The sequence below is a fragment of the Leucopleurus acutus genome (assembly GCF_964270905.1).
Source record: "Leucopleurus acutus genome assembly, chromosome: 3".
Lineage (NCBI taxonomy): Eukaryota > Metazoa > Chordata > Mammalia > Artiodactyla > Delphinidae > Leucopleurus > Leucopleurus acutus.
Genome location: NC_139145.1, coordinates 9,838,116 through 9,858,269, shown reverse-complemented (window position 1 = coordinate 9,858,269; position 20,154 = coordinate 9,838,116). Strand labels below are relative to the sequence as shown.

Sequence of the window (20,154 nt, the reverse complement as noted above, 5' to 3'; positions counted from 1 at the left end):
TGTGTGCCTGCCCGTCGCCGCCTGCAGTGAAGGGGTGTTGGGGAGCGTGTGTCTTACGTATTGATGTACAAATGAATGCAGGTGAGTTTCATGAGGGGTTATGGCCTGACTCCATCTGGATGTGACCCTCTGGGTCTGTGGGACTGTTGGGAGGGGTCAATGTTGTATGAGTGTGTCTTTGCTACATTGGCATATCAAAGGGACTCCCTAGGACCCGGCTCTGACCCCAGGACTGTGTGCTGCAGTGCTCCTGCATCTGGTGTGTGGCCATGGTGTGTTTTTGTGCAGGGGAGATCAGGAATAAATGTCTGCTACCTCCGTCTGTGTGATGGCTCACGTGTGAAGGCATTCTGGGGTCGGGCTGGGGTCTGCACTTGGCTGGTTGTGTGACCTTGCGTGTGTCTTTATTACATAGTATGATCATGAAGGAATTCAGGGTGCCTGGGTCCCTGCCCCTGTGTTCCTGGGTGGCTGTTTGGAGCACTATGTGGGTGCCTGAGAGCTGAGAGCCTGGTGGGTTGGGGTCCATCTGCTTTATATCTGTGTATGGGGGTGGGGGGGGCTAAGTGTTGTCTCTTTGGTGACTCTGGAAGTCTTTGTGACAGTGCGTACTGCTTTCTGGGTCACCGTGGTCGTGGGAGGCTGTGTTGAGGAAAGCTGAATTTGGGTCTGGGTCTACGGTGTGTGTTTCTAGGTGCATCTTTGTGTGTGATTACAGGTGAGTGTGGAGCGACCCAGACTCACTGAGCAGTGTGTGTATATGTCTGGGTCTGGTAAAGACAGGGTTCCTGCCCCCTCCCCCAGGTCTAGGTCCAAGATTTCTTGGATCTGCCAGTGACTGACTGGGAGACTGGACAGGAAGGAGCTAAGGAGGACAAGGTGAATTCCCCACCCCCTGCCCCAGGTAACAAACTGATGAGACTTCAAAGTTCTGAGGCTGCAACTGAGGGGGGAGGGCCAGGGAGGGGCCACCCACGCCCACTCCCCAGCCCCCTCCTTCACAGAATCTGGCTTCAGCCCCACCCAACCCTGAAGCCCGTCCTTTCCCTGTCCCTGAGTGTCCCTGAACCAGCCACCAGGTGAGAAGGACCCAGGCCTGGGGGAATAGGGAACCTTGAGGACGAGTCAGTCTGCAGGCAAGAATCTGAGTCCTCAGGGTAGGGTTGGAGGGCTCAGAAGGCTAGAGGGGAATGGACAGAGGAAAGGTCTAGGTGGATCCAGAAGAGGGAGGGGGCAGAGCCAGTTCGATTAAGTGGGAGGGGGATAGGCTGGGGCAGCTGTGCAGGAGACGGAGCCAGCCCGAGGCTGAGGGGCTGTGGGGGGGGACCTGGGGCCTGGAAGCTTGGGGATCTGGCTTTGGAGGGCTTCAAAAGGAAGTGCAGGGGAGAGAATGGGCCGAGACTGCGTTAGGGGAGTAGGGGGAGGGAAAGCAGAAGCGGGACTTGAGGGAAGGAAGTCAGTTGGAGCCCCGGGAACATAGAAACTGAGGCGCTAGGGACTCAGGGAGCGGGGGGGAGGCTGTAGATGGCGTCCAGGTAAGGGGTATGGGATCAGAGCGGGCAGCTCGGGTTAACTCGGTGGACCAAGGGCCTTGGTGGTGGGGGATGAACGGAGAGGGCCTGGGGAGGTCGGCGCCGGACGCTGGGACCTGGAGTCCAAGGAAGGGAGTGGCCTGCCAGAGGGCCTTGGGGAGGAGGGCTGGGGGCTAGGGCAGGACTGAGCAGGTGGGAGGGGACGGGAAGCTGAGCCAGAGCCGGTACCGAGGAGGTGGCCGGGCGTGGTAAGTGACGCGGAGCTGAGTCGTCCCCGCACCTTTCCACCCTCGCCAGCAGCCTTCCAGCCCGGCCCGGCCCCCCATTCCTCGGCCCCCAATCCCGGGTCCGGTCCAGCCCCCTCTCCTTGGGCTTGACCGGCCCGGGCGCCGCGATGACTGTCACGTACACAGCTTGCGTGGCGAACGCGCGCTTCGGCGGCTTCTCGAAGCTGCTGCTGCTGTGGCGCGGGAGCATCTACAAACTTCTGTGGCGCGAGCTGCTGTGTTTCCTTGGGCTCTACATGGCGCTGAGTGCCACCTATCGGTGAGGCGGCCCCGGGAGAGGGGGGAGGGCCGGCCGGAGTGGGGGCGTTTGGGGAGGGCTCCGGGCCGGCCCCGGAGGAGGTGCTGGAAGGGAGACCTGCAACGGGGGACCGGGGCTCGCCCGTGATCCCGCGCCCCCTCCCTCGCAGCTTCGTGCTGACCGAAGAGCAGAAGCGCTACTTTGAGAAGCTCGTTCTTTACTGCGACCAGTACGCCAGTCTCATCCCGGTCTCTTTTGTGCTCGGTGCGTTCGCGCTCCTGAGTTCCCCATTCCCTTCATCCTGAGAAACCCATTGCCATTCATGCCTTTTGGAGACTCCCATTCCTGCCTTTCTGAGACGCCCCCCCCCCCGCATCAAAGCCCCCCCCCCACAAATCCCCATTTCTGTGTCCTTTAGGCCAAGTATGGCCCCAATTCCTGAGACCTTGTATGTCATCTGGTCAGAGGGTCCCCTGAGGTGCCCCCAATGAGAACTCCGTGTCATGCATAGGCTTATCCCTGGTCAGCTCAGGGACTCCCATCTGTGTCTGCATGGGATTACTAGTGCCTCCCCTCACATGTACTGAGCCCCAGGGACCCCCATCCAAGAGCCCCACATGACTCCATCCTTTCAAGTCCAGCCTGAGGGGCATCTCTGACAAGTCCCAGCTCCCTGTCCTCAGTGACTTCACTTGACCTCAGCCTTCCTCCCACCATTCTGGGCCCACAAGGATGGGGTGACCAGCCTGCCCCAGGTTCCCTGACTTAGACACCATGCCCAACCCCTTCACACATCCCTGGCTCCGGGGCTCCCTGTGGCTTTGGTGACAACCTGCCTGTGGGCCCTCTGTCTCCACCTCTATACGGAGATCCTAATCTCCCATCCCAGGTGACATCCAAGTAGCCAGGGTGATCCAGCCTGCACCAACCTCTCTGACCTCAGGGCTGAATCTCCAGGTTCCCAGCTCAGGTGGCCCCACATGGTCTGGGTATCCAGCCTACCGCATGTTCCTGATGAAGACCCTATGTCACTCCTCTTCCCATGACCTGGGACCCCAAACCCCTGGCCCTAGTGTCCCAACTGAGTCTCCCATTCCCGGCTCTCCCGCAGGCTTCTACGTAACGCTGGTGGTGCACCGCTGGTGGAACCAGTACCTATGCATGCCCCTGCCCGACGCGCTCATGTGCGTGGTGGTCGGCACAGTGCACGGGCGCGACGAGCGCGGCCGCCTCTACCGACGCACGCTCATGCGCTATGCAGGACTCTCTGCTGTGCTCATCCTGCGCTCTGTCAGCACCGCTGTCTTCAAGCGCTTCCCCACCATAGACCACGTGGTGGAAGCAGGTGAGGCTCCGGCCAAAAGGAACGCGGGTGGTGGGGGGGCGGGGGGGCGCAAAGACTGAGGGTGGGGCAAATAACCCCCGACCTCGCCCCTCCAGGGTTTATGACCCGCGAGGAGCGCAAGAAGTTCGAGAACCTGAACTCATCCTACAACAAGTACTGGGTGCCTTGCGTCTGGTTCTCCAACCTGGCGGCGCAGGCTCAGCGCGAGGGCCGCATCCGCAACAACGGCGCCCTTAAGCTGCTGCTGGAGGTGGGCTCTCCGGGTGGTCACTCATATCAAATGCCAGGGAAATTGTACCCCACGCACCCTGAGGTTGTGTGTCTGCCATGCGCCTCCCACAAGGCGGATCCCGACCACCCTTATCTAGCAGCCCCCAGGTGTACACTTAAATCTCTATGGGGCGGCTCCTAGGTGCATAGTACTCCTAGGCGTACACTCACCACTAAATACTCTCCCTGAAGTCCCTAGAAGCACACGCCCGCCTCCCACCAGGTGACCACTCACCTCCATCCCAGGCACACACCCCCCACTTAAACCCCATGTGTGAGCTCACTATTCAGGCCCCTTCATGACGTGTATCTGCCTCCAGGAGCTGACTGTGTTTCGGGCCAAGTGTGGGATGCTCTTTCACTACGACTGGATTAGCGTACCCCTTGTCTACACCCAGGTAACCCCGCCGTCCCTCTTTATATCCCGCGTCAGAGGCCCTGGAGCGTTGGTCTCAAGGAGAAAGTGAGGGCCAGCTAAGACCCCATCACAGTGACTCGCGATCCTAGCTCTGGTCTCTCCATGACCCCCCAAGGCCCAGAGAACCCTGAATTGGCACTCCGTCCTGCCCCTCCCCCAGGTGGTGACCATCGCTGTGTACAGCTACTTCCTGGCCTGCCTCATCGGTCGCCAGTTCCTGGACCCGGCGCAGGGCTACAAAGATCACGACCTGGACCTGTGCGTACCCATCTTCACCCTGCTGCAGTTCTTCTTCTACGCGGGCTGGCTCAAGGTGGGTGGGGCCCCAAGGCCAGGACTCCAGGGGTGGAGCGGGCAGGGGTTTTCAGTTCTCCACCTACCTCTCCTCTTACCCACTCAGGTAGCTGAGCAGCTCATCAACCCCTTCGGAGAGGACGACGATGACTTTGAGACCAACTTTCTGATCGACCGCAACTTCCAAGTGAGACTCTCTCGGTTAAGACCATCCCTGGGCTCCCAAAGCGGCCCTGGCCCCACCCCTGCTAAGACTCGCTCAGACATCGCCCCTGATCCATCCTTCTCTTTGGTCACCACACTCCTACCCGTCCAGAGGGGTCCACCCTTCGGTGCCGGCGCTGTTCCATGCCCACTCTTCCCTGCGTATCCTCGCCCGCAGGTGTCAATGCTGGCCGTGGACGAGATGTACGACGACCTGGCCATGCTGGAGAAGGACCTATACTGGGACGCAGCTGAGGCTCGCGCTCCCTACACCGCTGCCACCGCCTTCCTGTTGCAGCAGCCCTCCTTCCAGGGCTCCACCTTCGACATCACGTGAGCCAGTGGGGATGGGCGGGGCCTCTTGGGGGCGGGGCTCATGACTGCGGGGTGTATCTGATTGAAGGGGCTGTGGGTGACCAGGTCGGGGCTAAAGGCTACACCCTGGAGATTCGGGGCTAAGAGCTAAAGTCATGAGGACTAGGACGGGTCAGGGGTCAGGGATCCGGGTCAAGGTCTGGGACCCGGCCACTAACTGGGGGCAGAGCTAAGGGCTACAGTCTATGAGGACTGGACGGGCCAGAAGCGATACCAAAGGACAGGCGGCAGGGCCCCAACTTAGCCTTTTGAGGCCTAAGTTTGAGCATAGCCAGAGCCAGAGGATAAGGCCAAGCTCTCGGGTGAGGAGCCAAGGTCTTTTGGGATAAGTGGGACAATGGGGTGGAAAAGCAGTGTTCCTCGGTCCCAACTCTGTTGATGAAGAAGAGAGAGGCCGCAGCGCTGACCCATTGTCTCTTCCGCAGGCTGGCCAAGGAGGACATGCAGTTCCAGCGGCAGGACGGCGTGGATGCGCCGCTGAGCGACGCACACGGCGACTTCCTGCAGCGCCTCCTGCCGGTGGGCGCGGGCATGGCCGCTGGAGGCCTGCTGGGCCGGCGCCTGTCTTTACTGCGCCGCAAGAACAGCTGCGTGTCGGAGGAATCCACAGCCGCCAGCTGCGCATGCGCGGGCGCCCCTGATGGCGCGGCCCCAGAGTGCAGTGGCAGTGACGCGCTGCTGCCCTTAGGCCTGCTGGAGCCGGAGTCTGAGCCCCACGCTGGCCGCGAGCCGCCAGCCCCCAGGCCACCCGCCGAGCCCTTCACCGTTGTGCCAATGCCCGGGCCCCGGGGGCCGGCTCCACCCTGGGTGCCCAGCCCTATTGGCGAGGAGGAGGAGAGTCTAACCTGAGACCCTTGGACCCTGGATCCCCAAGGATAGAGAAAATACCCCAACACCGCCCGCAAGCAGTGGTTTGGGCTTTATAAGCTGCCTGTGGACTCCGCCTGCCCGCTTCTTACCTGCCTGCGTCCCGCCTTTACGTTTGGCACAGAGGCTTGGAGCGCCTCCTGTGGGCCAGGCACTGCACTGAGGGCAGGGTATTCTTCCAGCATCTTTGAACTGTCGGTCCTTACCACCATCTCTACTTCCTACCCGCCACTGCGTGAAAGTTTTTATCAGTGTGCCTTGCCTTTCTTCTTTCCTCAAATTGGACATATGAGTGCCCACCTCAATGCGCTGTGAGGATGAAATGAAATGTGGCTTTAAAGTGTTTGGTACATAATAGGTGCTCAATAAACTTCTAGTGTTTTTTTTTTTTACTCAACTCCTGCCAGGCATTTATGCTAAGTAAGCTTTAAGGAATCCTCCAGATTATTTGATGATGCCCTGCCCACTTCTTCCCAAATTCTCTCTGAAATGGCCCCATTAGTGCCCAGGGCTTTACTCATTCATCAATGTAGGACCCACGGTCCAAGGACCATAGCTTTCTCCTGCCAGCGTTTTTCTTTTTCTTTTCTTCTTCTTCTTCTTCTTCTTTTTTTTTTTTTTGCCACGCGGCTTGCGGGATCCTAGCTCCCCGACCAGGGATCGAAGCCGGGCCCAAGGCAGTGAAAGCGTGGAGTCCTAACCACAAGACCTCCAGGGAATTCCCCTGCCAGCCTCGATTTATGCTTCTGCAAGTGACCCCTCTGCCTCAAGGCCCTGCACTCTCAGATACCCCTTCAGTTCTCTAGGTCTTACATCAGTCGTATGTAGGTGACTCCCGAATTTAGAAGTCCAGCCAGGATCCCTCCCCTGACTCGAGACCCAGAGAGCCAACTTCCTGCTTGACATCTGCATGTGGGGATCTCACGGGCACTTCGAACATAACATGCCCCCAAACCAGCTCCCTATCAGCTCCCCACCTGTCCCAACCTCTGTCAGCTTTGTCCTTCCAGATGATGAGGACAAAACCTGGGAGTCACCTTCAACTCCTTTCTTTCATCCCCTCTCCTTATCAACCCAGTAGCAAACCCCATCAGCTTAGTCTTCAAACTGTATCCAGAATCCAACCATTTCCCATTCCTCCAGGGTCCACACCCCGGCCAGAGCCCTATCACCCAACCACCCACCTGGACGAGTGACCTGGTCTCTCAGCTCTGGCCCTGACACCCCCGCAGTCTGTTCCTCCCATAGGAGCCAAAGGGAGCCTGTGAAAACTTGAATCAGGTCATGTCGCTCCTTTGCTTAGAACACTCTGTGGCTCCCACTTCACTTAGAATGAAAGCTAAAGTAATCCACACACCCTACAAGGCCCTGGACAGTCTGCCTGGTCTTGACTCCCTCCACTCTTCCCCTCACTCACTCCACTCCAGCCACACTGGCCTCCTCACTGTTCCTCTAACCCACCGAGCAAGGTCTCGTCCCAGGGCCTTTACACATGCTATTCCCTCTGCCTGGATCACTTCCCCAGATACCTACATGGTCCCTCCCTCACCTCCTGCAGGTCTCTGCTTAAATTATGTCACTTCAGGGCTTCCCTGGTGGCGCAGTGGTTGAGAGTCCGCCTGCCAATGCAGGGGACGCGGGTTCGTGCCCCGGCCCGGGAGGGTCCCACGTGCCGCGGAGCGGCTGGGCCCATGAGCCATGGCCGCTGAGCCTGAGCATGTGGAGCCTGTGCTCCGCAACGGGAGAGGCCGCAGCGTTGAGAGGCCCGCGTACCGCAAAAAATAAAAAATAAAAAAATAAAAAAAATTATGTCACTTCCTTGGTGAGGCCTCATTTCCTGGCCTTTTATTAAAAATCACCACCTGGGCTTCCCTGGTGGCGCAGTGGTTGAGAGTCCGCCTGCCAATGCAGGGGACACGGGTTCGTGCCCCGGTCCAGGAAGATCCCACGTGCCGCGGAGCGGCTGGGCCCGTGAGCCATGGCCGCTGAGCCTGCGCGTCCGGAGCCTGTGCTCCGCAACGGGAGAGGCCACAACGGTGAGAGGCCCACGTACCGCAAAGAAAAAAAAAAAAATCACCACCTCCCAAATACACTTCCTGCATCCCCATGACTTTTGTCTGCTTTATTTTTCTCTGTAGCACTTCTCACATCAAATATTTTATCTATTTTGTTTATTATCTGTCTCCATTGGAATTGACAGCTTCCTGAGGTAGGGATTTTTGTCTGAAGCTTCTTCAAAACCCACCACACACACATACAGTTACACAGATACAAACATGATTCAAACTTCCTACTGGGTGCTATCGGTCACTCACACTTTAGTAAGAACACAAGCTAGGATTTTCTTAAAAGCAGTGACCTGAGCCCCTGGCCTACCTTCTCTCCCTCCCCTCAGAGCCCAGAGTCCAGCCAAGTCAGATTGAAAGTCTTTATTATCTTTCTTCTCAAATATAAAATCACTCTCTCCCCTGGCAGCTCACTAAAATCAAGAATAAGAATCACATTGCTAAAAAGAATAGGCCCATTCCTGCCTCCCGCCTCATCCTGCACTCTCGTCCCACCTGGGAGAGAAAAGGGCAGAGATTATGACTTCAAGGCTCTCAAGCAACTGGCTGAGGCATAATGCTGGGCCCCATGTGAGTCAGGGGAATCCAGGGTGGATTAAGCCCTGATTGGCTGGACAGGTGGCAGGATCCTGAGATCCATCAATGCTTGTCAGTGGGGCGCATGTTCAGGGGTGCTAGGCGTCCCAGGGGTCCGCGGCGAGCATTGGTGGCCAGCCGCTGCTGTGCCAGGAATGACTGGGCATGGGCAGGTGCCCGCTCTTCTCCGGCTCGCTGCTGCAGAGCCATGCCCTGGAGGGAGAGGCATAGTTGGGGTCAGGTGAGCCCACAGGACCCCCATGCCCACCCAATACTTCAGCCATGGCAACGGTGCACTCACCATATTATACCAGGCACTGATGAGCAGCTTTTCTTCCTGCTCTCGCTGACTTCGACTCTTCTCAAAGTCCATCTGCTAAGGAGGCAATAGTCAAGGACCTGGATATGCTGAGGACAGTGAGAAGGGACAAGGACACCCACCTCCAGGTGCCGGATGCGGACATCCCGCTCTCGGAGCTGTATCCTCAGGGTGTGGAGTTCCGGAGGAGCCCCCCCAGGTGGCCGCTGCTTGGGTTCCAGGGTCTGTATGACCTAGGGGTTGGGGAAGACACAGCCAGGGTGACCTTGGCCTCACAGGCCGTGGTGTAAAAGTCTGTGACATGATTAGATATGACAGGTGTGGGGGCAGGAGGCATGAACCAATGGGAGGCAGCAGCCTCGGCAGAAGGCGTGTAGGGCACCCAGCGCCCGTCCTCACTGTGCGCGCCTTGTCCACGTAGCGGCGGTACCGCTCCTCCATGGCCCGCAAGTCCGCGTCCTTCTTCTGCAGGTTGTGCTGCAGCTCCTCGATACGCCGGGCTGCTGGGGGAACAGGTGGCCCCTCAGCTCTGTGCCAAGCTTGGGGCTCCCTGCACCCAGCCGGCCACCCAGTCCCACTCACTGCTGCTATCGGCAGGGGGCTCTAGCTCCTCGATGTACTCGCGCTTCCGCTGCAGCTCCAGATCTGCCTCATGCAGCTTCTGCCTGTGGGCAGGGGACCGGCAGCAGTAGGCTGAGCTCTGGGCCCATTTCTTTTCTCCTAGTGGTGGCCACAGCCTTCCCAGCCAGCCAGAAGTGTCCCTGCAGACCTTTCTGCCTGACCCCAAGCCTGGGGGTTATGTGCGCTGGCCCCACCATCTCCTCAGCCATCAGAGTCCCAACCCTCTACACCCCTCATCAGGTGGGCCCTGGACCAGCCCTCCCATTTGTCCACTTCTCCCCATTCCACAGCCCACTCGCTGGTCCAGGCACCATCATCCCTTGCCAGCCCCCTCTACTCTCAACCCCTCAGTTCCATTCTCTACCCAGCAGCCAGGCATCTTTCTGGAATGCAAATCTCTTATAAAACAAAAGGAAATATGGGACTTCCCTGGTGGCACAGTGGTTAAGAGTCCGCCTGCCAATGCAGGGGACACGGGTTCGAGTCCTGGTCCGAGAAGATCCCACATGCTGTGGAGTAACTAAGCCCGTGCGCCACAACTACTGAGCCTGTGCTCTAGAGCCCACGAGCCACAACTACTGAGCCCGTGCTCCACGACAAGAGAAGCCACCGCAATGAGAAGCCCACGCACTGCAACAAAGAGTAGCCCCCACTTGCTGCAACTAGAGGAAGCCCGCGTGCAGCAACAAAGACCCAACGCAGCCAAAAATAAATTAAACATTTTAAACATTTTTAAAACAGGAAAGGAAATGCAAGCTAATAATTGACAGTTCTGCCACCTGTGGCAAAACCCCAAAGATTCCTGTAGGTGAGGCTATTATCATGTGTTGGACACGGAACATGGTGTAACATCTAATAGTGAACCTCTGGCTATGTCTACTAAAATTACAAAGGCATGTACCCTGGGAGCCACCCATTGCATTTTTGTGTATATTTGCACACAAGCAAAATGATGCCTATATAAGGTTTACTTTGTTACATTGCTTGAAATTGCAAATACCTAGAAAGAATGAGTTAAACACATTACGATATTACAAAAAATACTATAGGCCAGACCTTCTGGACCAGAATTCTACAGGAGAATTAAGCCCTAATGCCTCCAGGTATCCATCCTCTGTAAGGAAATAACTTTCTGTGTTCCAGGTCGGCCTTAGCTTCATTGCATCCTTGGCAGAACTGAGAAAATAGTCACAAAAATAATTTTCTGTAAGGCCTAGTTCCCCTATGGAACCCCAGGTGACAAAGGCTGCTATATTTGAAAAAAAAAAAAAAGAAGGACTCCTTTATTTATTCTTAAGGAGAAATTTCTCCAGTTAACTTGTTAAGTAGGGAAAGCAAAGTGCACATATTACACCACTTTTTGTGTAAATAAGGAATGATAGTAAAAATCTATATTCATATTCATTTGGATCTGCTTTAAAAATTCTGGAAGGATTTCCATAATAAACTAATAGAAATGAGGGTGGAATGGGGTGGAAACTGAGTCAATGAGGGAGGACTCAGATGTATACCCTTTATTTCTGTATAGCTCGGTATACATTTTGGTTTTTAAACTATAAATGTGATAGCTATTTAAAATAGTTTCTTTCTTTCTTTTTTTTTTAATAGTTCCTTTTTTGGGAATTCCCTGGCAGTCCAGGGGTTAGGACTCGGAGCTTTCACTGATGTGGGCCCGGGTTCAATCCCCGGTAGGGGAACTAAGATTCCACAAGCCACACAGTGTGGCCAAAAATGAAAAACACACAAAAAAAACCTTTCCTTTTTAACAATGCAAAAGTAAAAGGTGACTATTACTTTGTCACACAACCTTGTTGCAACTTCCTCTGTGGCACCCCATTGTTCCCCCAAAACATTCCATATGCCTTCCCTTAGTCTATAAGGCCCCACTTGAGCTGACCTGTCAGACTCCCTTTCCTCATCAAGAACTCCCCATCGACACCGGATCCACCTCCCACACCTTTGCCCCAGCCTTTCCCCCACGAAGAGTACCCCCACTCTGGGACTCACAGATGCTCCTCCAACTTCCTCTTCAGCAGGGTTGACTGGAGGAGAGAAGAGGCACTGGGTGAGTGAGGGCTCCAGAGGTCCCAACCTCTTTCCAGACTGAGGGTAGGGGGTGCCACCCTGGGCTCAAGGTACTTACAATGGACTTCACGGGGCATCGGGCAGCAGGGGGGAGAGAGAGAAGGGTTATTGGGGGACACAAAGGAGGGCCAGGCAGGGAGGAGGTGGGCACTCACATCTTCAGTCTTGCCCCCCTGCTCCTGCAGGGCCTTCTGCAGGTCCTCCACCTGGGCCCGCAGCTCCGACAGCTGCTGCTGGTTCAGCCTGCGGGGTTGGGGGGCCCACTTAGTGCCTGCGCCCGCCCTCAGCCCCCCTCCAAGCGTGTGAGAGGCCCCCCTCCGCCAGGTGGGTCCTCACCGGTGCTGCATCTCCAGGCCGTGGCGCGCGCGGTTGGCCTCCTCCAGGTGGCGCTGCAGCTCCTCCTGCCGTTCCCGGTCGGCCGCCTCCTGCTGGCACAGGCGCTTGTTCTCCAGCTGAAGCTGTAGGAGCGTCTCCCTGCGGACCGGGAAGGAGTGAGCAGTGCGGGAGATGGGTCACCACTCAGGCCTACCAAGGCTCCAGCAGGGAAACTGGGCAGACGCGGCCAGGAGAGGGATAGAGTCCTGGGGGAAGAGCCCAGCCAGACCCTGAGGTAGGGTTAGAGTACAGGGGACAGCGCCTAGGCATGGGTGGGCGGAGCGCCGGTGGGGCTGGGGGGGCAAAGTGGGCGGGGCCATGAGCTGGGTCTAGGGGTGGCTCCAGGGAAGGGTGGGGCTACAGGAGAGGGTTAGAACACTGAGATGCGGCTGCCGGTAAAGTAAGACACTGAAAAGTGAAAAGCTGGGGTGGGAGTTCTTACGGGCAGCGCACAGGGCAGTGAACCTAGCAGGGAATATACTGAGGACAGGGCTGTATCCTGGGGGCAGAACCCAATGTGGGCAGGGCTGGAGCAAAGGATTTTTGCCTGGGGAGTGGAGACAGATGGGTTGGATCTAATTTGTGCACTCAGGACGGATCCTGAAGAGGTGAGCCACCAATAGGGCTAGAGCCCTGGCCAGGTAAGAGCAGAATTAGGAGTGAGTGGGCCTAGAAGCCCGGCTAGGACTTGGGAACCAAGTTGAGCAGGCCTGGCTAGCGGTAAATACCTGTACTGGGGACGGGGCTGAGGGTGGGCACTGGCAGGCCCCAGTGGGGCCAGAGCTCTGAGTGACCCCAGGATACCTGAGCTCCGCAGGTAGGATCTCGGCTGCTAAGTTTTCCACAGCCGGTGAGGTGGGATCCAGTGAAGGGTCTGGAGAATGTGTGAAAAGTCTTCAGGTGGTTGCACAGTTTCTGTCCCCATCCCTAGGATCCTCTTTCCGAGAAGCATCTTTGGGGGTTCAACTTCGGCCAAAAGCCTGACTTGACCCAAACCCCACCCCTGGCATGACAAGGAGCCATGATCCTTGGCCTGGGTTTGCCTTTGCCCCACCCAGAGCCCCGATAGACAGTCCCTGCTTTCTGTCGGCCCATGTCACCTCTTTGCACTCTAGCCTCCCTCCAATGTGGCCTAGCTCTGCCCCCAACCCAGACAAGCCCTGGGACACTGCCTTTTCTGCCTGCCCTAACAGCACACCAGACCAGGTAAGGCCAGGCCAGCCATCTCCCAGGCCCTGGGATGGGCCTCCAACTCACCGGCTTGGGTCAGCCCGCGAGGCTGCAACTGGGCGCAGCGCAGCTCCTCATTGGCCTCCCGCAGGGAGTCCCGCTCTGCCAGCAGCCGCTGGAGGGACGGGATGCAACAGGCCACTTGAGGCTGGATCAGTCTCCTAGGATAGGGGTCCCCAACCCCTGGGCCACAGACCAGTACTGGTCCGCGGCCTGTTAGGAACCGGGCCACACAGCAGGAGGTGAGCGATGGGCAAGAAAGTGAAGTTTCGTCTGCCACTCCCTATAGCTCCCCATTGCTCGCATTACTGCCCCCAACCCCCAGTCCGTGGAAAAAATGTCTTCCACGAAACCGGTCCCTGGTGCCAAAAAGGTTGGGCACTGCTGGGCTTCCCTGGTGGCGCAGTGGTTAAGAATCCAGGGTACACAGGTTGGAACCCTGGTCCGGGAAGATCCCACATGCTGCGGAGCAACCAAGCGCGTGAGCTACAACTACTGAGCCCACGTGCCACAGCTACTGAAGTCCGTGCGCCTAGAGCCCGTGCTCTGCAACAGGAAAAGCCACCTCAGTGAGAAGCCCACGCACCGCAATGAAGAGTAGCCCCCGCTCACCGCAACTAGAGAAAGCCCGCGTGCAGCAACGAAGACCCAACGCAGCCAAAACATAAATAAATAAAAATAATAAAGTTCCCTTAAAAAAAAATCTTATAAAGGTTGGGGACTGCTGTCCTAGGGAATGGGCTCTGCCACGATGGGCAGGGTGGGGCTTGGGTGGAGGGACCTCAGCCTCACCTCCTTCTCCTTTGACACCAACTCATACTTTTCCTCCAGATTGCGGCACTCGAATAGCCATTTCTCGGCCTTCATGGCCTCCTCCTGCCGCTGGCCCTGCAGTTCCTGAACCTAAACAGAGGAGAGGGGAGAGGACAGCAGGGTGGGAAGGGGGGCAGGGACTGAGTACAAGGTGAAAGGGCGGAGCCAGAGGGACCAGCTGAGGGAACTTGGAGGAGGAGGCTTAAGGGGTGGGGCTTACAAGCCTAGGGAAGAGCTGGCTGGCCTAAAGGGTGTGGCCTCTATATAAAAATGGGAGCAGACGCTGGGTGGAAGGACTTAGCACCACGCTGAGGGTGAGCTAAAGTCAGCGGCCGGCCAAGAGAAGCCCCCACCCCAGTCCAGGTCCAGGCCCCCGCCCGTACCTGCCGCCGCTGCGCCTCTAGCTGGGCGCGCAGGGAGCCGGCCCGGCGCAGCTCTTCCTCCAGCTGCCGCGTGCGCTCTGCGTGGCCGGCGTTGCGCTCCTCCAGCTGCCGCACCTGCCGCCGCAGCTCCCGCAGCTCGCCCAGGCGGCGCCGGCAGCTGCTCAGCGTGGCCTCCAGCTGCCCTGCACGCTCTGACGACTGCCTGCGGGCGGGGGCAATGGGAAGAGGAGGTGGGTCTGAGGTCAAGGGTTCAGCCTGGATGCGAGGCCCTCAGGGCAGGGGAAGGTGTCAGGTCAGCCTTGGGGCATTTGGGTTCAAGGTGATGGGTCATGAGGGTCAGGGGTCAGCGGGGCCTGGTGGCGTTGGGGGAATCATTAGGGAGCATAAAGGGAGCCCTAAACATCAATGGTTAGCCCAGGGTCAAAATCAGAATCTGGGGGACACAAAAATGACTGTGGGGTTACAGGGGGAATGATGGGGCCCAGAGGTTCTGAGGAGCCCCCATGGCCACTTTGGGGTCATGATGTAGCTGTGGGCCTAACAAGGGTATTGTGGGTGCAGGGGCCGTGGTGGGGTCATGGGGGATCTTTGAGGCAGAGCACTGTGGGGCTCTTGAAGGTATGGTAGGGGCTCATTAGGCACTTTAACATTACAGGAATGCCATGGGGGTCACAGGGGAGCCCTTTGAGGCAACAGAAGGCACAGTGAGGTTGAGGGGTGGGTGCTATGGGGGCCTACCAAGCACTCTGTGCTTGCAGGGATGCTGTGGAGTCATAAGAAGGTACAGTCATGTGATGGGGGGACAGAGGGGTCACCAGGGGCAAAATTATTGCATTGTGGGGTCCTGAAGGGCACCATGGGATGCTGGGGCATGATGGGTCCCAGAATGGTGCAGTGGGGTCTGGGGAGCATTATGACCCCCTAGGCTTGCTGGGGTCACAGGGATCCTATAAGGCAGCGGTCCCCAAACTTTCTGGCACCAGGGACCAGTTTCATGGAAGACAATATTTCCACGGACCGGCGGGGGCTAGGGGGATAGTTCAGGCAGTAATGCGAGTGATGGAGAGCGGTGGGGAGCGATGGGGAGCGGCAGATGAAGCTTCACTCTCTCGCCCTCTGCTCACCTCCTGCTGTGTGGCCCAGTTCCTAACAGGCTGTGGACCGGAACCAGTCCGTGGCCCAGGGGTTTGTGACCCCTGCTCTAAGGTATGTGGGATACAATGTAGGATAACAGGGGGACACTGTGGGGTCCTGGGGGGGCACCATGGATCCAGGGAGTTTGGTGTTGTCCAGAGGACAAGGTGGATTCCAGGATAGTGCGGTGGAGTCAACAGGGCATTGTGGGTGCCCACTAGGAATTTGGGGGTTACAGAGGTCCTATGGCATCAGAGGGGCACTCTGGCAATGGGGGTGTGTGGTGGGGACCTGCCACTCACCGAAGTTCATCCATTTCATCCTTCAGGGCCTGTGCCTCCTGGGCCAGGCTGGTCAGCTCCTGGTTCCGCTGCTGCAGCTCGGCGACCTCCCGTTCCAGCTCAGCACAGCGCACGCGCTCGTCCTCCCTGCCGCTCTCCAGCCTGGGGGTGGGGGAAGCGTCACATGAAGGGACTGTGCCTGCCCCAGTCCCCTGGCCTGCTGGCCCTGTCCCCAACGGACCATACCTGAAGTTCTCTTCCTGCAGCTGCTCCAGCTGGGACTGCAGCAGCAGCAGCTTCTTGGAGGTGAGGCCGGTGGCACCCTCACCCTCGGACCGGCCCACCCGCTCCCTCAGCACCTCATTTTCCTGAACCAGGCTCTGCTTCTCCTCTGACAGGAGTACCAGCTGTGGGCAGGGCATACAGACGAGCCGGAGCTGGGAGAGGGGCTATGAGGGCGGCCCTGCCCTGGGAGAACCTGTGGACCCCCACCTCGGCCCCACCTGCCGCTCCAGGTCCAGACAGCGCTGCCGCAGCTCGTCACCCTCATCAGCCTCCTCACTCAGGAAGTAGTACCTGCGGGACTGATGAGAGGAGTTGAGGGGGGAGGGTGGGGAGAAACAAGAAACTCAGGGATCCAGGGGAGGAAAATGGGGAAACGGAGGATGGGATCTTCAGGGACAGAGAGGAGGGAGCCAAGAAACCCTCAAGATCTAAGAAGAGAGGGCTGGGACCTGAGGGGACTGGAGAAAAGGCAATTCAGGAACCCTGGGGACCTGGCAAGGGAAGAGGATAGGACCCTGGAGGATGGGAGTGGTTCACAGGCTTAAGGTCAAGCCCTTGCTCCTTAGGTAGCCCTGAAAATCAGTAATGGGGTCGGACCTTTAACAAGGTCCCCACCCCTTACCTGGCTATCAAAGTTCCCATATGTTTCCGGTGACAGGGAGTCAGAGGTGTCTTTGGTCATGAGCTGGAGGGGGGGGGGTGCAGTGGGAGGACATTGAGATGAACTGGGCCCTCTGAGGGCAGCCTCCAAGGCTTCTACAATCCAGACTAAGAACTACTCCATCCTCCTGTCCCCAAAGCCAGTCCTCCCCAATAACCCCAGCCCAGAGGCCGCCTCATGTGTCCAGCACGCAGGGAGTCCTGGTCCTTCCCCACTCCCCGGCCACCTGGCCACACTGCGCGCCTTGTGGGATCCTAGTTCTTCAAACAGGGATTGAACCCGGGCCATAGCAGTGAAAGCGCTGAGTCCTAACCACTGGACCACCAGGGAATTCCGAGGCCTGGCCCTTTTAGTGTGCTAGGTTGTGACTTAGAGCTGGGGGGCGCTGGCAGACACATGGGACAGGGAAATGTGGCCAGCTGAGTTCCAGACAGAGCCCAGGCCTTACCAGGGCAGAGCCTGTGCCCAGCTGCCTTGGAGATGTCCCCTCCCCTGAAGCTCCTCGCTACAGTGGGCATACCCACCTACCTCCTGGATGGCTTCCATCACCACATGCTGAACTGATTCCTCTAGTGTCATGATTCTCTGGATGTGCTCTGGGGGTCAAGGTGGGGGAGACTGAGATGGAGGGTGGAAGGGCAAGAAGCGTTTCCTCAGGTCTTCCCCTAGGGATCCCCTAACCTCCCATACCCTGCTTCTTCTCGCAACTGATAGCACAGCCCAGCACCAGCTGAAGCAGCTTGCCAAGCTCTTCTGGGTCGGAGAACTCGCCAATAAGGCTCACATCTGGAAGGTGCTGCTCCAAAATGGGATGCCCCAGGACCTGAGGATGGGAGGAGGAAGGGGTATCAGGGGCTGACGGATCCCCCCTCCTCCCAACCCAACCCCCTAAATCCCTTTACAGTTACTCACATCCTGGGAGTACTCCACCAGGCTCTGTAAGATTGTCTTCAGATTGTTGACCTGGGGAGGGGCAAGGAGTTGTGTCCAGGGTCCCAAATCCCCCCAGAAGGGGCCAAGCAGCCCCCACCCTGAATCTGTCTAGCCCATTCTTTTTTTCTCTGTCTCACCTCCCAATCCCTTGTCATCTCATCTTGTTTAGCCCCATTCTCTGTCTGTATGTCCCCTCTCCTAGGAGTGACCTGTCTGGCTGCCTGCCCTTCTTACCCACCTGCCCATCTTGTTCACGTGTCCCCAGAATCTAGTCACTTCTCACCACCTGCCCCACTACACTTTGGCCCTAGCCATCATCATCTCTCACCTGAATTATTGCACCAGCTTCCACTCTTGCTGCCCACCCCTCCATTTCTCTACAAGCATCCAGAGGGAGCTTTTTAAAGCCCAAGCCAGGTTTGTGTCTTTCCTCTACTAAAATCCTTCCTTGACTTTACACAGCACTTAAAATAGAATCTATCTTCCCTGCTCCAGCCTGCCAGGCCCTTGATGATCTCATCTACCATTCCTGCCCCCTTGCTTTCTGTTCTGACCCCCCTGCCCTTCCTCGATCACACCAAGCTTATTTCCAACTCAGGGCCTTTGCATTTGCTGTTCCCTGTGTCTGGAATGCTATTCCTCCAAATCTTACATGGAGATCAGCCCATCTGGAGTAACCACCCACCCACTCTCAGTTGCTCTCTCTCGTGGCCCAGCTTTTATTGTCTTCATAGAGCTAATTGCCATTGGAAGTCAATGTTAATGTTTGTGTATGCAGGGTTTTGTATGAGTTATTCCTTGCTGCACACCCAGGCCTGCTTAATAGAAGAATGAAGGAATAAATACATAGTTGGCTGGTCACCATACATCTGTCCCTCTTCCTGTCCAGATCTGTTTGTCCATCACCCGGGACATGTCTAACTGACCCTTCCCTGATCAACTCTTCACCAGTCTGTCCCCCATTCATGAGTCCACCTGTCACCTTCAACCTCCGGTTGGGACCTGGGTCGTCTGAGATGCCCTGGAGCCATGCCTCGTTGAACCAGGAAGGGTCTCTGGGGGTGAGAAGGTGGGATGAGCTGCTGGGGGACCCTTTTGGGACCCTCCCCCTCAGCCCCACTCACATCTGGTTCAGCACATAGGCTACTGCGAGGCCACTGCTCAGTTCCTGGGGGCTGGTACAGGGGGGCGGGACATGGAACGTCTGCAACTGGTGGGGGAGAGGAAAGTGCAACAGGCATTATCAGGGCCTGGGACCACGGAACAAAACCCCTTCTACAGACTTTTCCGGTCAGCAGGACCCTCACGTCCTGGGTGGGGGCTGGCCTGTTGCTTCAGCAAGCCAACTCCGTGGGGGAGTGGCTTCTGCTCACCTGGACGGACCGGAGGGGGCGTGGCCTCATTATACCTCTGCCCAACAAACCCCGCGCGACCAGGCGAGGTCAGACCGCGAGTCACTTGGTCCCCATAGGCACCACGTGACCAGGCCAGCTCACCTGTGCCCTCGCCCCACATGACCCAGCCACCAAGGGGCGTGGCCTCACCTGCTCTTTACACGGAAACCTGCTACTTGACGGGTCAGATGCTCAGGCCAGAGTGCAACGGCCTGGCAGGCCGACGACCCCTTCCTCCTCCCTGCCCCAGGACGGAAGGGTGCACAGAGCCAAGGTCGGGGCTACCGGGAGAAAAGAGAGGGCGTACACCTGTCCCTGGCCCCGCCCCCGACCTACCCAGGTGAGCAGAGACCCGCATAGCTCGGCCTTGTCCACGCTCATGGCTCCCGATTGGATTCGACCCCGGCCGCGGAGCCCTGCCACCGCAGCGGCGTCCAGATCAGCCACCAGCGAGCGCCCGCAGCCCCGACCTCCCGCTCGGCCTAGAGCGCCGCCCCGCCCCCTAAGCGCAGGCCCCGCCCTGGACACGTGATCTCCTCCCGGCACCAGCTCTGGGCTTCAGACCCTCCATCTTAGATCCGGGAAGCTTTTGGGCGCCAGCCTGCCGCTAGGGGTCAGTCTGGGCCAGCCTTGCGCATCCCAAGGGTGGCTTCGCCTCCCCTCCTCCCCGAGCTCTTTTTGGGGTAACGGAGACTTCACCGTCGTTCCTCTTCATCGGAGGCGGAGCTGCCCCACCCTGTTGTACAGGCGCATTCTCCTCCCTTCCCTTCGGCTGAAAGAAATTCTGCTGTCTAGCCACATTATGATCAGAGCCTTTGCGCAGGAGAGGGGCAGGTCTTAATATATTCTATGGACTTGGAGGGGGAACAACACTAAAGGGTTCTTCCCAGTGTAGGTGACTTGATAGTCTTGCCTAGGGGTAGACAAGGGGATTTGGGTCCTAAGTCGACGGCAGGATGGGTCAGACACATGTCCTAGGTAACGGACAGACTTATTTGCCTAGCCTGGATCCGTCCTCCACTGAGCTTTCCCTGCCCTTTCCCCTCCCTGAGCCCCGCGCCTGGGCCCTCCTCCCTCAGAACCCAGGACAGGGCCGCCCTGATCGCCACGGCCCACCCGGGGCGCCCAGACAGCAGGAACGCGGCCTACGGGGAAAAGGATGGGCCCA

General features: G+C 57.9%; 2 protein-coding genes across 5 annotated transcripts; one reads left to right on the top strand and one right to left on the bottom strand.

Moving 5' to 3' along the window:
- Positions 1–1,926: 1,926 nt before the first annotated feature.
- BEST2 (bestrophin 2) lies at positions 1,927–5,812 on the top strand (the record flags this gene model as incomplete). Its single annotated transcript, XM_082834935.1, has 9 exons — positions 1,927–2,078; positions 2,227–2,321; positions 3,169–3,402; positions 3,498–3,652; positions 3,993–4,070; positions 4,251–4,403; positions 4,491–4,571; positions 4,767–4,921; positions 5,389–5,812. 9 exons carry the CDS (start codon positions 1,927–1,929, stop codon positions 5,810–5,812), a joined length of 1,527 nt encoding a protein of 508 aa, XP_082691061.1.
- Positions 5,813–8,276: 2,464 nt separating this feature from the next.
- HOOK2 (hook microtubule tethering protein 2) lies at positions 8,277–19,450 on the bottom strand. 4 transcript variants are annotated; one of them, XM_082834923.1, is made up of 22 exons: positions 19,323–19,450; positions 18,717–18,802; positions 18,575–18,647; positions 17,572–17,622; positions 17,350–17,482; positions 17,188–17,255; positions 16,621–16,683; positions 16,217–16,297; positions 15,960–16,120; positions 15,735–15,875; positions 14,299–14,500; positions 13,895–14,005; positions 13,130–13,217; positions 12,677–12,746; positions 11,834–11,971; positions 11,653–11,740; positions 11,420–11,454; positions 9,374–9,456; positions 9,191–9,294; positions 8,914–9,024; positions 8,774–8,845; positions 8,277–8,685 (listed from the first exon to the last, which is right to left on the bottom strand). In XM_082834923.1, the coding sequence occupies exons 1-22, from the start codon at positions 19,365–19,367 to the stop codon at positions 8,536–8,538; spliced, it is 2,154 nt and encodes a 717-aa protein (XP_082691049.1). In that variant the 5' UTR covers positions 19,368–19,450; the 3' UTR covers positions 8,277–8,535. The 4 variants fall into 4 exon arrangements, with proteins under 4 accessions (XP_082691049.1, XP_082691050.1, XP_082691048.1 ...); XM_082834924.1 differs by having other exon boundaries at positions 9,191–9,291; XM_082834922.1 differs by having other exon boundaries at positions 11,420–11,740.
- Positions 19,451–20,154: the final 704 nt, after the last annotated feature.

Excerpts from the sequence above, each read along its gene's own strand:
- HOOK2 (XM_082834922.1), bottom strand. The coding sequence starts at position 19,367 with ATGAGCGTGGACAAGGCCGAGCTATGCGGGTCTCTGCTCACCTGG. Across the intron at positions 18,648-18,716 it reads GCCTATGTGCTGAACCAGAT|AGACCCTTCCTGGTTCAACG; the intron begins GTGAGTGGGGCT and ends TCTCACCCCCAG. Across the intron at positions 17,623-18,574 it reads GTCCCAACCGGAGGTTGAAG|GTCAACAATCTGAAGACAAT; the intron begins GTGACAGGTGGA and ends GCCCCTCCCCAG.